Here is a 14,020-nt window from a genome sequence, read left to right on the forward strand (position 1 = left end):
TTCTCCCTGTCAAAACAAACTTACTTCTTTTAATTGTTCAATTAGATAAACTGGATTTAATATGTAATTGCTTACAAGAGCTCGAAGTGTGAAGAGGGCAGTTTTAAAAGCTATTTTTTTTTTCTTGGTATGAGACTAAATATTCTTTTTTGGTTCTCTTGTTAGAAATGATTTAAGCGATCTTTTTGACTTAATGCTCTTTCACATTTAACTGGAGCTGTGGTAGTACAACATTCCACATAAATCTTGCTCACATATAAAGGGGAAAATTCCAGTTTCATCTTTTACTGTGCTGAAGAATGCTTGGGCACTTTCATCAAGGTTTTTTTTTTTTTCCATTAATAAATATAAGTTGAATAAATGGGTAATCCAGTTTTGGAGTGGAGAGAAGGTGAAGAACAGTGTGCAGAGCTGGAGTGGAAAGGTAGATTTTCTGGAGATGGAAAATACACTTACACTAAGTATGAACTTGAACTTGAGAATGTCTATATAGACAAAAAGCCATTTTAATGAGGGCATTCTTGAGAAATCCATCCCTTGGCCTTCACACATAGCCAATTCAAGAATATAACACTATAGAATATAAGTTCTACTCTACAGTGCTTGCATGATCATTAATGATGAGCTATAAATTATTTTATGATGTGGATGTTGAGTGATTGGAATGGATACAGAGCGGCAAAGTTTCACACCAGCCTGGAACTTTCTAACATACAAATTCATGCTTCAGCAAAATTACAAGATATGGACCTTATGAGGCAAGAGGAAATGGCAGAATCTGTGAATGTTAATTATGTGAATTTCTGGTTTCTACTCAGTCTTCTCGTCATATAAGTTGAAGAGTGTGGAAAATGCTATTCTAAGTAAGACAATCCTGTACAGAATTTACTGTCAGAAGATGTTAATTTTGCATTAATTTCCTGAAATGTCAGCAATGAATACTGATAAAGATATAATCCAGATGCACAAATTGATCTTTAATGTAGGCAGAACATGAATTTTTTCCCTTGCAGTAGAGTACATACAATTTATGTTTGGGACATTAACCTGAGTTATCCATACATAACCCAATATCAAAATCACTGGCCACAAACAAATTCTTGGTGTTCACATTTAGGTTCTGGTACTCATCGACTGTTACATTCCATTTAGAATAATACACATTTTCTTAAGATTATCTTACCCTCTAAATGATCAGCTAAAGGTCAGGCTGTCACTAACCCAATAAATTATATATATAATATCAATTATTCTCCTGCCTTTTTGCCTTACTTCTTGGGTCACTGACCAACAGGGAAGAGCTTGCGAAGGTGGAGAGGACCAGCATGGTAGATGAGGTTGAGGAGCTCTTCTAAAAGGTAGTCAGGATTTGTTCTAATCAGGGGTGATTAAGATAGCAATAAAGAAATGACTGTCAGGAAGGAAGTTTATATTACTTATTATTATATATTACTTATATACCTAGAAATGGAGGGCACAGCCTAGCATTCAGGATGGCTTAGGAGGCAGACATAGAAAGGGAGGGCAGAGCATGAAAGCAACCCCAGATACTTTACTGGATTTTTTGGTGGGAAGGAATGCGGGACATGGGGTAGGTATGCTGTATAAATTAAGGATTGGCTACAGTTTGAACAATTTCAGTGGACCATGGGCTACAGAGGTGGTTCCCAGTTGTCTGGTACCGGGTCCTGGGGTGACTTAGGGCAATGAGAAAATATTGAGTTTGATGAAGGAGATGACAGGGTATGGGCTCTGGACTGGTTGGTTTATCAAAACTGAGATCACAGGGGAGTCATATTCTCTCTCTTGGAATTAGCTAGCGCTGGAAGGAGTAGTTTTTTTAGGATCAAGGTCCCAAATGCCAGAGCATTAAGAATACTGAAAATAATAAAATACAGTCAATGCAGCAGCCTTGTCTTTGTCATCAGGCTCAAGAAATCCGAGTCACTATTTATCTGTATCTTTAAAAAAAAAAAAAAAAAGGTAGTGGCGCTATTGAAAAGTTAATCATATAGGTCAGATTCCCCCTATGTTGCTTTTGGTAGCAGGTTGACAGAGTAATGTCCCCCAAACAAAATTCTTGCAAAAGTCAAAAGAAAACAAAGGGCTGACACAAGAGACAGGTCATTAGTAAGATTAAGGAACAAAGGGGAGGAATAGGAAATACTCAAGTAGCTATGAGTGTTTCTCATGGTAAATGGGCACAAGAGTCCTTTCTCATGGGGACAAATTTGGAAGATGCTTGACTGACAACCAAGGCAATGAAAAGATTATTTTGTTGTTTTTGAGGGAAAATCCACTTGGCTTTTGTGCAGTCATTTAAAAAAGCTGCCTGGGATAATGTAAAGAACTAAAATCTTCTATAGCTAATTTTCCAATCTAAGGACACGTAAGGCCCATCTTCTCATACAGGTAACTTAATGTGACATGGAGACAGCCAGCCAGCCATGTTGGCAAGGGGTCAACAAAAAGTAAGCAAGGAAAACACCCAGGCTTTTGCTTAAGGGAGTCATAGAATATCCCTGGTCCTTACCTTCTTCATGCTCAGTATGAAATGGCTGGGTTGGATAATCTCAAAAATTTCATCTGACCATCTCTCTCTCTCTCTATCACACACACACACACACACACACATACACACACACACAGCCACCACTGTATCCCGGAGAGGTTGCCTTTTTAAAATAAAATTGTTCAACTGAAGTAGATTTTCTTTGAATGAGTGGTGAATTAAGCTTAATTTTGGATGTTGAGTCCTATGAGACTTATTCTCCCTACTCACAATGCACACCCTACATTTTGTGGGTGACATGCTTAATACATCTAAATTTAAAGGATTTACTAGGGATTTAAAAATGTAATTGGAAAAACAAGTGATTTAATCTATTCAGTTTGTAACCTCACGCTTCATTAAAAAAGTATGTCCCCCACCAATGTTTCTCATTTGGATGCTATAAACTTGCACCTCTCGCTGATCAAGGAAGGTGTTAAAGAACATGCCTTTCAGACAACAAGCATTTCCTATAGGTCCCCCAAATGACCTAGTCATACCTTAGCAGTTTCATCGCCTTCATCTTCATGCACTGAACTAGATGGGGAAGGAGTTGCGGACTTGCTTCCGGGTGGAGATGGAGAATTGTGGGGGACGCTGCTTCCTCCCATATTCAAGCCAAGCTGAGCACTTAGCTGTGACTGGTTGATGGTGGTCAGCTGGCCGTGCTGCATCATTCCTGGCTGCTGCCTGATGTCAGCAGGCTGGCCCCTTGGTCTCATGGCTGCCATCTGGGGATGGGAGCCATATTGAGTTCCTTCTGGATTCCGAATATCTTGCATCTACCAAAAATAAAATCAGGAATAGTTTTTCACAAACATATTTCTGGAAAAAAAATGTTTTAATTCGTTCGGCTTTGAAAATTCTGTAACATGTCCTGCTGAGCTATCCCTATTTCCACCTCAACTCCCAACCTCTCCCTAAAATGGTATAGATCACTCTAAAGGCTCTGTTACTAAAAGAATAGAAGAGTGAGAATTCATTCAACATCTTATTTCATTTCTCAATATACGACTAATTCTATTTACAGTCTTTCTTTATGAATGGAATGCAAACATATATCATTATTTGATATTTATGGCATAAGTTTCAAAACACTGATGCTTATTAAGAGTGTCAAAATTATATAATTATTAGTGATTACAGCATTATAGCAATTCACGAAACCCTGTTTCTTTCATACTGATCATTCAAGAAAGCTTTTGTGAGTTAAATGTATTATGATTCTTAGTTTAATTCTATGTAGGCTAGTATTGGCTAAAATGATCTACTGACTTCCAGACTCAGAACACTACAGGCCGGTATTAACCAATTGATTAATTGACTATTGAAATGATTTGACTGCACCGTCAAATTTGAAAGTAAAGCTCCGAAGTTGCAAGGTCACTATATTAATCCATTATGCTATCTGGGTCACTGCTTTTTAGCCTTAATGAGACTCACTCTTGTAATTTAAGCAATGAATTTTGTCTCTGCAAGGATTAGAATTAAAAGCATTGGAGGATGAAGCTCTTAACGTATCTAGAGGTCAAATGTGTTGTATAAGAGGAGTATGGTGGATTTCACTTAATGTTTCTCTGGCATTTGCAAACTTACACTAATGAGTATTTTGCGGTGCTTGTAGAAGTGGCTTAGTTCTTTCATTCTGAGGGGTGTTGGGGAGTTCATGCAGGTAGAGGATTATAGAACAAGAAAGAAAAAAGAAAAAAAAATTGGGAGGGCGGAAGAAGGGCAGTGAAGAGATGTATGGTTAGTTCTGTTCCAGAACTGAAAAAATTTAATAATGTTATCTTTCTCTGTTTCAATGAAAAAAAATCTCACATGGTGTCAGAATGCCCCATAACTGCTTGTCTGCAAATGTTCCCACGACATAGAGATACTATAAAGGTCAATTAAGTTACTTAGTCATAGGCTCTTTTTTCTTTTGGTAATAAAATCATTTTCTACCAATGCTGTCTAGTCATTTTACCAACCTAGTTAGATCTATCTGAAACTGAAGGTGGGATGGAGGCGATGTCTGCCTGTGTTCTCTGTGTTTGGTTTACTGTCTCCACCATGAGGTCTGATTAGTCAATATCATCCTTTAGACCTGTCTAGCTCTTGCTCCCTCTTCATCCTCTGACTTTGTTCTATGCATCATCCTAGACTAACTCTTCTTGGTGAAGGCTTAGGCTAACCCCATGGTTTTGTTGCTGCTGCTGTCCTGATGCAAATCAACATCTTCCCCCATAATTCAAACTCTATACCTCCAATACTCCAAAAGTAGTTCTCTTGTCTATGAAGTCCCTCATCAAGCAGTTATTACTGTTCACTGATACACAATAGAGCTGCAAGGGAGTTTAGGGATCCCTTCTCAGTCTCTAGAAGAAGAACCCTAGGGGCAAGCACAAGCCTGTTGCTTGTCTGTTGGAGGAATATAGAAATAATTATGAATGAATGAGTGAATGAATAAAGCCCGGAGAGGTTAAACGACTTTCCCAAACCACAGAGTGGGAATTGAAATCTACATTTCTCAATTCCACGCTTTGATGCTTCCTACTATATTAGCAGCTGATTTGACAGTTTACACATCCTGTAGAGAGATTCATAGTTAAAGATTATCAAAAAACCACCTTATCAAATGTTTTCCACCCAAACTGATTTTTAGGTAATCTGTTCATGTGGTTTCCACTCACACTGACTAAAACAGTTTTCCCCCCTTCGCAGGTGTTCATGTAATTTCTATAATGTGATCTTCCTTATGAAATAATACTAGCTTCAACAGATACCTGGAAAGTTGTGCCATTGACAGAGGGTATCATAAAAATCAGGGCAAACTTTTCAAAGTGCACAGAAGATGCACTACTTTCTAATATCCTGAAGTCTTACTGTGTTTTTCCTTAGACTCTCAGCATGTGCAACAGATCTCCTATTGTGGGCACAGAATCATGGATGTTCATAATGGGCACTGTACTTTATAGGGCCATTCCCTCTCCCAACCCGGCACCAAACAGACCACACTCATGTACATGTTCAAACACTCCTACAGAGGAGGACACATTTTTATAACCCTGTCCATTTAAAATGTTTACTAGCAAAATCCTGCCTTAACTAGATGATATTTCCAAAAGTACTTAATTAATTGGCAACTTCTATTTATTTCTTTATGAGGGGGAGGGGCAGAAGGAGAAGGAGAAGCAGACTTCCTCCTGAGCAGAGAGCCCAACACAGGGCTCGATCCCAGAAACCCTGGATCATGACCTCAGCTGAAGGCAGATGCTTAACTGACTGAGCCACCCAGTTGCCCCACTAATTGATAATTTTATTTCTCCTTCATATAAATCCTGTTACAAAGCATGATAGTTTATAACCTATCTGTTTAAAGCACATTGCTTCTCACTCTTTCAGACATATTGTGGTTTCCACATGATTTTGCTGACGATGATTTTAAAATTGACTTACATACAGAATTTTCAGATGTATGACTACAATCAATGGTCTTCAAAGTCTATAATATCATTTTATAGCACCTAGTTCCTCCACCATTTTGTTATCTTCCTACTTGTTCTTTTCATGTTAATTAGTGCTCTGAGTACTAAAATTTGTATTCTCACCTTTGTTTTACTGGTAGAAGAGAGTGGGCATCACTGAAGTGGTATAAAAAATCAGTTTGGGTAAGGACAATGAAGTACTCAACAGGGTACCTCTTTCTTAACAAACTGATCTTTAGTTCAAAAATATCATATCACCATGATACTCAGTGAGGCAGACAGCAGTTTCAATACTCAATCAAAGAATAATTTTCCTGTGTGGAGGGTGACAAGCCCAATTTGGAGAACACAGTCATCGCTTCAGCACTCTGATACACTTACGAAAGTCAGATATTAACACCCATCTCCAAATTAGGATTGCTTCCATTTTACTTCGCTTTCATAGAAGTCGGTTCAGTATTAAGCACTGCCTAATGTGTAATGTGGGGAAAACTAAACTGGATGGAGTTTCATTACTGAAAAATAAGATTAATTAGTTAGCTCATGAAGGTAAGCAAATGTTTTGATTACCGGTTTCCTTCTAGAAAGATACTGACTAACTTCAGTCTTAATGCCAAATACAAAACTTCAACTCCCCAAGTATTATTTCCTATTAATTTCCAGAATTTTTAACTTATTGTGAATAATTCATTTAAGGCGTGCTTAATAACAACTGCTCTTCTCTTTGATTCTTCTCAAGTCCTTCGTTGACTTCTCTTCTTCCTACAAATTTCCACCCTTAAATTATTTCCTCACATTCTGCTTGAGTCATCTTTCTTCTACCTCAAAGTTTCCTTTCTCAAACCTGTTTTGTCCAATTTCTGTTGATGACACCTTTATCCTCCCTGTCACCTCTACTCGAAATGTTCTAGTAATTTTTAATTCTTCCCTTTCCTACCAAACCCTTGTGAGTTCCTCCGAATCTACTCTGAAAAAACTCTTCCATTGACCCTTATTTTCATTTCCACACTCATTCACGTATTTCAAACCTTCATTACCTCTTCACATGCAATGGCTACTTAACTATAAAGAATCTCTCCACATTCACCCTCAAGAGTACTGCAGAATTAATTAAGCCACAGGCTCAAAACCTTCCCAGTGATATCTCCCTACCAAATTAAATCCAAACGCTTCAGCATGCCATGAAAGTTTCCAGATAAACCTTGTTCCCTAGGACATCCTTCATACCTTTATTGTTCAACCAAAACCAATTAATTGCTACTCTTTGCCTATGTCTCCTTCCTTTGAAAAAGTGTCTTTGGCCATGTTGCTCTTTCAGCATTTGCTGTCAGAAAAATTTTAAGAGGAGTTAAAAAAAAAAAAAACTTTGCTCAGTAATTCGTGGTTTGTTCGGTACTTTTATCTATTGAGACTTATTATTCCCCTTTGAGGCAGCCCTATAGAAATGGCTGTTTTGTACAAGTTCATTGAGGATGGAAGAGCTTAACTGATCTCAGATCTCTCCACCAACAAATATCAAAGTTAAAATGAAATATGCTCTACATATTTGTACCCTTTTCACAATTCCATAATGCTATTACCATATTCATATACTTAAACCCTAAACGTATTTTAAAGTCAAGTTCAAACGTTATATCATCTACAAAGCTTCCAGACTCTTCTTACTCTAAACTGCCCAAGCATTTTGTCTGTACTTAATTTATGGCCACCACTTGTAAATTTCTTAGTCTAATATGTCTGTACCTTCTAGACAGTAATCTTCATTAATATGACTAATGCATTTTTCAATCCCTCTTCAGATTTCTTTTAATTAAATAGGCATTCCAAGTATTCAAAAACATATTTACTGAGTCAGTATATAAGTGAAGAAATGAATACTACCAGTTTAAGCCCACTAACCAGTTTGATGAGTTTTCTTTTTTTCAGTGAAACTTCATCTAACATTAATCACAAGATGAAAAGAAAAATTGAATAATGTCTGTCTCCCTTGTGGCAGAAACCTCAGGCCATACCCTCTGACACTCTATACTTTTGTCTTGAGGGACAGGCTTCCAGTATTTAGTTGTCTAGCCAAGAGGCTAGCCACTGTAGAGCGTTCCCTAGCTTCTTCTGCAGCTCCATACAGGCCACATGACCATGTTTTGGCTACTCAAATGTAAGTGAAAGTGTTGTGTGGTACTTCCAAGAAATCTCCTTAAAGGGAAAGGCTCACTGTCCATCGTTCTTTCCTGTTGGCAAATATGTGGGTGTGATCACTAGAGCTAGGGTAGGGGGGAAATGCCTTGAGCCCAGAAGTATTACCTTTAGGACACTGAAGGCACAAGGAAAAAGGTGCTTGAGTGTATGATTATTATGAAGCTTCCAGACCCTGGGAATCTACTTATTGTGGGAGTGTTTAACATGAAAAGAAAGTGTCTATCTTTTTTAGAGTCACCATCATTTTGAGTATTCTTTTATATGTCATTAAACCCAATCTTTCTTTTTTTTTTAAGATTTTATTTATTTATTTGAGAGAGAGAGAGAGTGAGAGCATGAGAGGAGAAGGGAGAGGGAAGAAGCAGACTCCTCATGGAGCTGGGAGCCCGATGTGGGACTCAATCCCAGGACTCCAGGATCACGATCTGAGCCGAAGGCAGTTGCCTAACCAGCTGAGCCACCAAGACACCAAGACACCCCAGTTAAACCCAATCTTGACTGATATACCCTAATAGATTATAAATTCAAAAAGGCCAGGATAGAATCTCTTTCATTTGCCAGGGTAGCCCTAGTATCTAGCACTGATCATGGCATATCATCAGTACTTAACATAGATTTCTTGAGTTACTATGAAGGGATAGGCCAGGTACGATGAAGATTCCTGTAAACAGGATTGTAAATCCTTGATCTTTTGGGTGCTACATTTGCCTGATTCTCGGGACTCAAGGATCCCAAAGTTACTTTCAAATGTGTTTATTTCTTGTTTTGTTTATTTCAAACCCAATGAACTTCATTTTTTTCTTGGCTAAAAGTCCTTGGTGTTGTTGGCTCTTACTTAATAAGCATCATTTCACTGGAGAAACTGACTCCATCGGAAATGGGTGCTAGATTTTGCTTTTTTATTTTAACATCAGATCTGTTTCCTGATATTGTTTAGTAATCGTAGGAGCTAAAAAATGTCAATGAAAGTCATGGGGGAAGATTATGATGATGAAGTGAAGATTTCCATTGCATTCCTTCAAAACCTCTTTCCATTCATGGAAAGAACAAGCTTGATTAAGATCAATTAAGAAACCGGGGTGCCTGGGTGGCTCAGTGGGTTAAAGCCTCTGCCTTCGGCTCAGGTCATGATCCCAGGGTCCTGGGACTGAGGCCCACATTGAGCCCCACATCGGGCTCTCTGCTCAGCAGGGAGCCTGCTTCCTCCTCTCTCTGCCTATTGCTCTGCCTACTTGTGATCTCCCTCTCTCTGTCAAATAAATAAATAAAATCTTTAAAAAAAAAATCAGTTGAGAAACCAAAGCAGATATCATGTGCTCTCCCTCGTGACCTGCCATGTAATCCATGGCTTTGAGACCCATACCATGTTCCTTCCTCTCCTTGCCCAATCACCTACAGTGTTAAGAGTTCCAGGGTGAGAACAAAATTCGAGTGAGAATCCTCAAGTATACTATCTGATACACCTTCCAGCATGCGTTTGCACTTTCTTCTTCTTGGCTTTTCTTTGAAAAGGAAAAAAAAAAAAAAAAAAAAAAAAAAAAAAAGCAACCCAGGTAGCTCATTGTGGATTATTTAAAAAAAATGGTAACATTTTGGCATAACTCAACTACTGAAACCCCCCAAACAAAACACTGGCCACAACATCAGTTGTGTGAGTGACAAAATGGTGTTCAAATGGCACACTCAAACGGCACCAGAACAAATGAAGGCCCGCATCTTAGTGTTTAAAACTGTGTGTTTCCCGATCCTTCCAAAGTCTGTTTTCCCCTTTCAAATGTCAGCGTCACTTCCCAGTCCAACACTCGAGCCTTGAAAGCTATCATTATCTCTGCCTCTAGCAGACAATCCATATCAAAACAGTTGTACACATAAAACCCTAACGATGTCTTGGCTCTCTCCGCTCTGATCCAGCTGTTTGAGTGAATAGCAGTTGGTGAACAGAGCCTGGAACATGGGGAGCCCCGAAGCCTTATTTGCTAATGTAGCTTACCAGCTGCTGCTTTCTGTGGTCTTTGCTGGCAAGGCCTGGACGCGTGCCAGTTGCAGCAGGAACAAGAGAACGTGAGGAATCTATGAAGCTCTTCCATTTACACCCCTCTGTCAGCGTTTGACACCCTTCGCTGCTGAGCACTTTCCCCGGGGGCTGCGAGGGGACCCTGCTGGCCTGGGCTGTGACAAGGGCTTACTCTTGGTCCCTTTTATAGACACTATCAAACAAATACTGTTCGTAGCATCTAAAGAGAGCCTGCTCTCGGTAACCAATCCAGCCTTACATGATTAATCAGGCCAGGAAGGAGACTAAGCAGTTCTCATTTTTCTTAGGAATAATGCACTCCAAGAGCCTACGAGAAGAATGTAAATGTTGATATTATTTAAGTCCCCAATTTGATTACATATTTTTGCCAGGGATTCAATTAATATGTAAATGTATACACCAGAACGAATGCGTGGGTAAATTTAATAATCAAATTTCATTTATTATTTTCCTAAGTGCATTTCCAAGAGAGAGCTAAATTATTTGTTGTCCAAACAAATTAAAGAAATCGCTTCTAGGTGATATCCTCATGTGTTCTGTTCATTATTTAAAAACATGTATTTCAAATAAACTTCAACATTTTTGCTATTAGACTTCTGACATTGAAGACTGATAATATCAAAAGAGAGGAAATCTGGAAAGTATATCTATGCAAAGCACATGCTATAGTTTCAAAGATTAGGAAAAAGTGAGGTTCTAAAGAAAGATTGGTCATTTTTATGAAAATGTATTTTTATCCTCAATAATGGGTCAGAACAACTTGACTGAACCTAGTTTCTTTCCAAAAAACAATGTGAATAAATAGGGCTCAGATTTCTTCATAATATACTAAAATGGGATATTTGTCATTTAGTTAGGATAAATAGTAATTATAAAACTATCACGGGAAAGCAAGAACTCTGGGGTACAATTCATTAGATATTTGCCAAATGGAAAGACATGGCACTCTCTAGAACCACCATTGTTGGGAAAGATTAAGACCACCTCAAAAAACAAATGCTTATCCCCACAGGAGCTTCCATAATACCTCACCATCGTCCTCCCTCAAACTGGGGTCTTTCCCTCTCTATGGCCCCTTCCATGAATGAGATCTTCATTACTGAAGGATTTGATGTGTTAGAGGAAAACATTATTGAAAGTTTTAAAAGTCATGGTAAAAGATTATATTTTTAATTTAACTAATTAAAATTTTGTCTGCTTGCCCAGGTGATGAACCAAAGATCAGACGGTGAAGAGCAAGAAGCCACCGAGGAAGGGAGGACACCCAACTTCTCAATGTCCTCAGTGTCTTTGCCAGGCCTCCGCCCTCCTTAACTAAACTTGATTTCTACTTCTGTCACATCCCCTAGATCTAAAAGGCATGTGAATTGCCCTCATGTGTGAGCATGTTGATTCATTTTTATAAACAACCAAACAAGCAATTTTACTCCATTTTTAAAGAATTTCTTTTTCTTCCTTTTTCTAGATGAGAGACGGTGTTTTGTAGTCAAGGAAACTCTGCTCGTGACATCGTTAGACTGGTTTTGAGTCTAATGAGTTGTCTTGCTTTTAACTGACCCTCATTTTCTTTTCTTTTCTTTTCTTTTTTTAAGATTTTATTTATTTATTTGACAGAGAGAGATCACAAGTAGGCAGAGAGGCAGGCAGAGAGAGAGAGAGGAGGAAGCAGGCTCCCCGCGGAGCAGAGAGCCCGATGGGGAGCGCGATCCCAGGACCCCGGGACCATGACCTGAGCCGAAGGCAGAAGCTTTAACCCACTGAGCCACCCAGGCGCCCCTGACCCTCATTTTCTACCTCTGAATTAGGGATAACAATTTTTCAACAACAAATATTTATTGAGTGCCTACTTTGTGCTGGGCACTGCTATAGGTAACACATAAACAACAGTGAGCGAACACACTGAATGACATCTCTGTCCTTACACAGCTCACTTTCAAGGGCAGGAAAGGGATAAGACAATAGGATAAATATTAGATGTAGTTTGTTTGATAGTGATATGTTGTAGGGAGACAAAAATGAGAGAAAAGTACTGACCTTAAATGCTTGCTTAAGCATGGATGGATGAAGATAAAGACAATGAAGATATTCTGGCAAATGTAAAAGTAATTTTTGTGGTTTTTGGTCACCCGGGTCACCTCTTGTGGAAGATGTGGATGTTTATCTTTTGTTATCATCTGGAGTCACTTTCTTTGACTAGTTCTAGTTCTTGGTGAGCCACTGACAGAGCTGTGACCAAGCATTCTGGTAGCCATATCCTTGCATCTGTGGAGACTTTTTCTGGGTGAAGCTGGGCAGCTTAAGTCATAAAGCACAGGGTTTCACTGTGAGAAAGTCAACAGCCCAGATAAAGGTTGAACTTATAACCCGGATGTTAATGGCTCTCTGGTCGCAGCTCATAGGCTAACTGGTAGATACAAAGTTCAAGAAAATTTAAATACATAAAAAGGTATTCTAGGTCATTGTATACTGTTCTCTGCCATCAACTCTGTACACATAACCCCTCCTTTGGATCACAACAATGGCCAGAAGGTTATGGGGTATAGTGACACGTAGTTGGAAAGATGTTTTCCATCAAATTGAGGCATCCATGTCTGATTGCTTCAGGCCAACACGATTTGTCTCCTACTGTTACTGTTAAGTTATCAACGTCAGTATAACCAGGCTGACCTTGTGCTCCAGTGTGCCCTTGAGAGGACTCCTTTGCCTGGCTCAAATAAAACAAACATGCAAATGTACAGCAAGCCAGCTTGACTCTTAACTGACAAAGAGCATCTCTTGTAATTCCAATTAATGGCAGGATATAAAGGCAGACTAAAAGCTCTATCTTATCTGAAAAAGTTTGGGAGACCATCTGGTCAACCCTCTGGTTCCAAAAATACCTGAGTTAGCAGTTCCTACAAAATTGTACACCTCTGTTAAGAGGAGTCTGTGAGTGGCTCTGGGTTTACCTATGATTAGAGTCAGTGAAGCCCTTGATTTGTAGAAATTGTGCCTTTTGCATCTGCACTACAAAGTGGAGACAGCGCTTTGTTCATGCGACTATAATCTTATATTAAAGTGTACTCAAACATGCTAATGTCTGCTCACATCTCTGCTTTGATGTGCCCAAAGAAGGGACTGAATAATGTGCCTTATTTTCAGAATACTTTCAAAGGATGGTGTGCGTTGAAACAAAAAGCATGGGTTGGAAAGATAGGTGATAAGAAAATTGGGAAATTCTACAAGACATGCCCTATGGGAGTTGTGGTTTATCTATGAGAACTAGCTCTGGATATTTATAACATCACAAGTCAGCTGAAATGGTTCTTTATACTATACTTAAACCTGAAAATTTAACTGAATTTCATACTTTCCACTGCAATGTTAATGGGATGCTTAGTAAAAATGGAGATGTCAAGTGGAATATTGACTTCTTAACATCAGTTCAGAAAGTGACATTTGAGTTCATTCAGAGGCTCTTAAATCATTAGATACACACGACATTCACTTAAAAGTAAATCTCAAGAAGCAAAATTAAAACCTTGTATTCTTCTTGGGCCTGATAGCTTTCCTATGCAGAATATTGGTATGTTCCCAAGTTACTGGGGACTTCAAGAAAAGTACAATTTTAAACTAGTATTTTATTATGGAAATCTTTCAATAATCCTTTTAATAATGTATTATAAAACATTAAAATAGCATGAAACCAAGATAGGAAAAGGCTGGAAATCCTCTCCTATTGAGTATAATATTAATAATTTGGTAAAATCAGTCTAGGAAAATTACAAT

The 14,020-nt window shown here is 38.6% G+C and overlaps 1 protein-coding gene across 3 annotated transcripts in view; it reads right to left on the minus strand.

The window, feature by feature from the left end:
• The window catches only part of TOX (thymocyte selection associated high mobility group box), a 299,994-nt gene that overhangs the window by 44,209 nt on the left and 241,765 nt on the right, over positions 1-14,020 (minus strand). For all 3 annotated transcript variants that reach the window (XM_032882605.1, XM_032882604.1, XM_032882607.1), the window contains one exon: positions 3,052-3,333. In XM_032882605.1, the coding sequence (XP_032738496.1) occupies positions 3,052-3,333 (282 nt within the window). The remainder of the gene's footprint in view (positions 1-3,051; positions 3,334-14,020) is intronic.

This window comes from Lontra canadensis, unplaced genomic scaffold (assembly GCF_010015895.1).
Source record: "Lontra canadensis isolate GAN:19392208 unplaced genomic scaffold, GSC_riverotter_1.0 scaffold83, whole genome shotgun sequence".
Lineage (NCBI taxonomy): Eukaryota > Metazoa > Chordata > Mammalia > Carnivora > Mustelidae > Lontra > Lontra canadensis.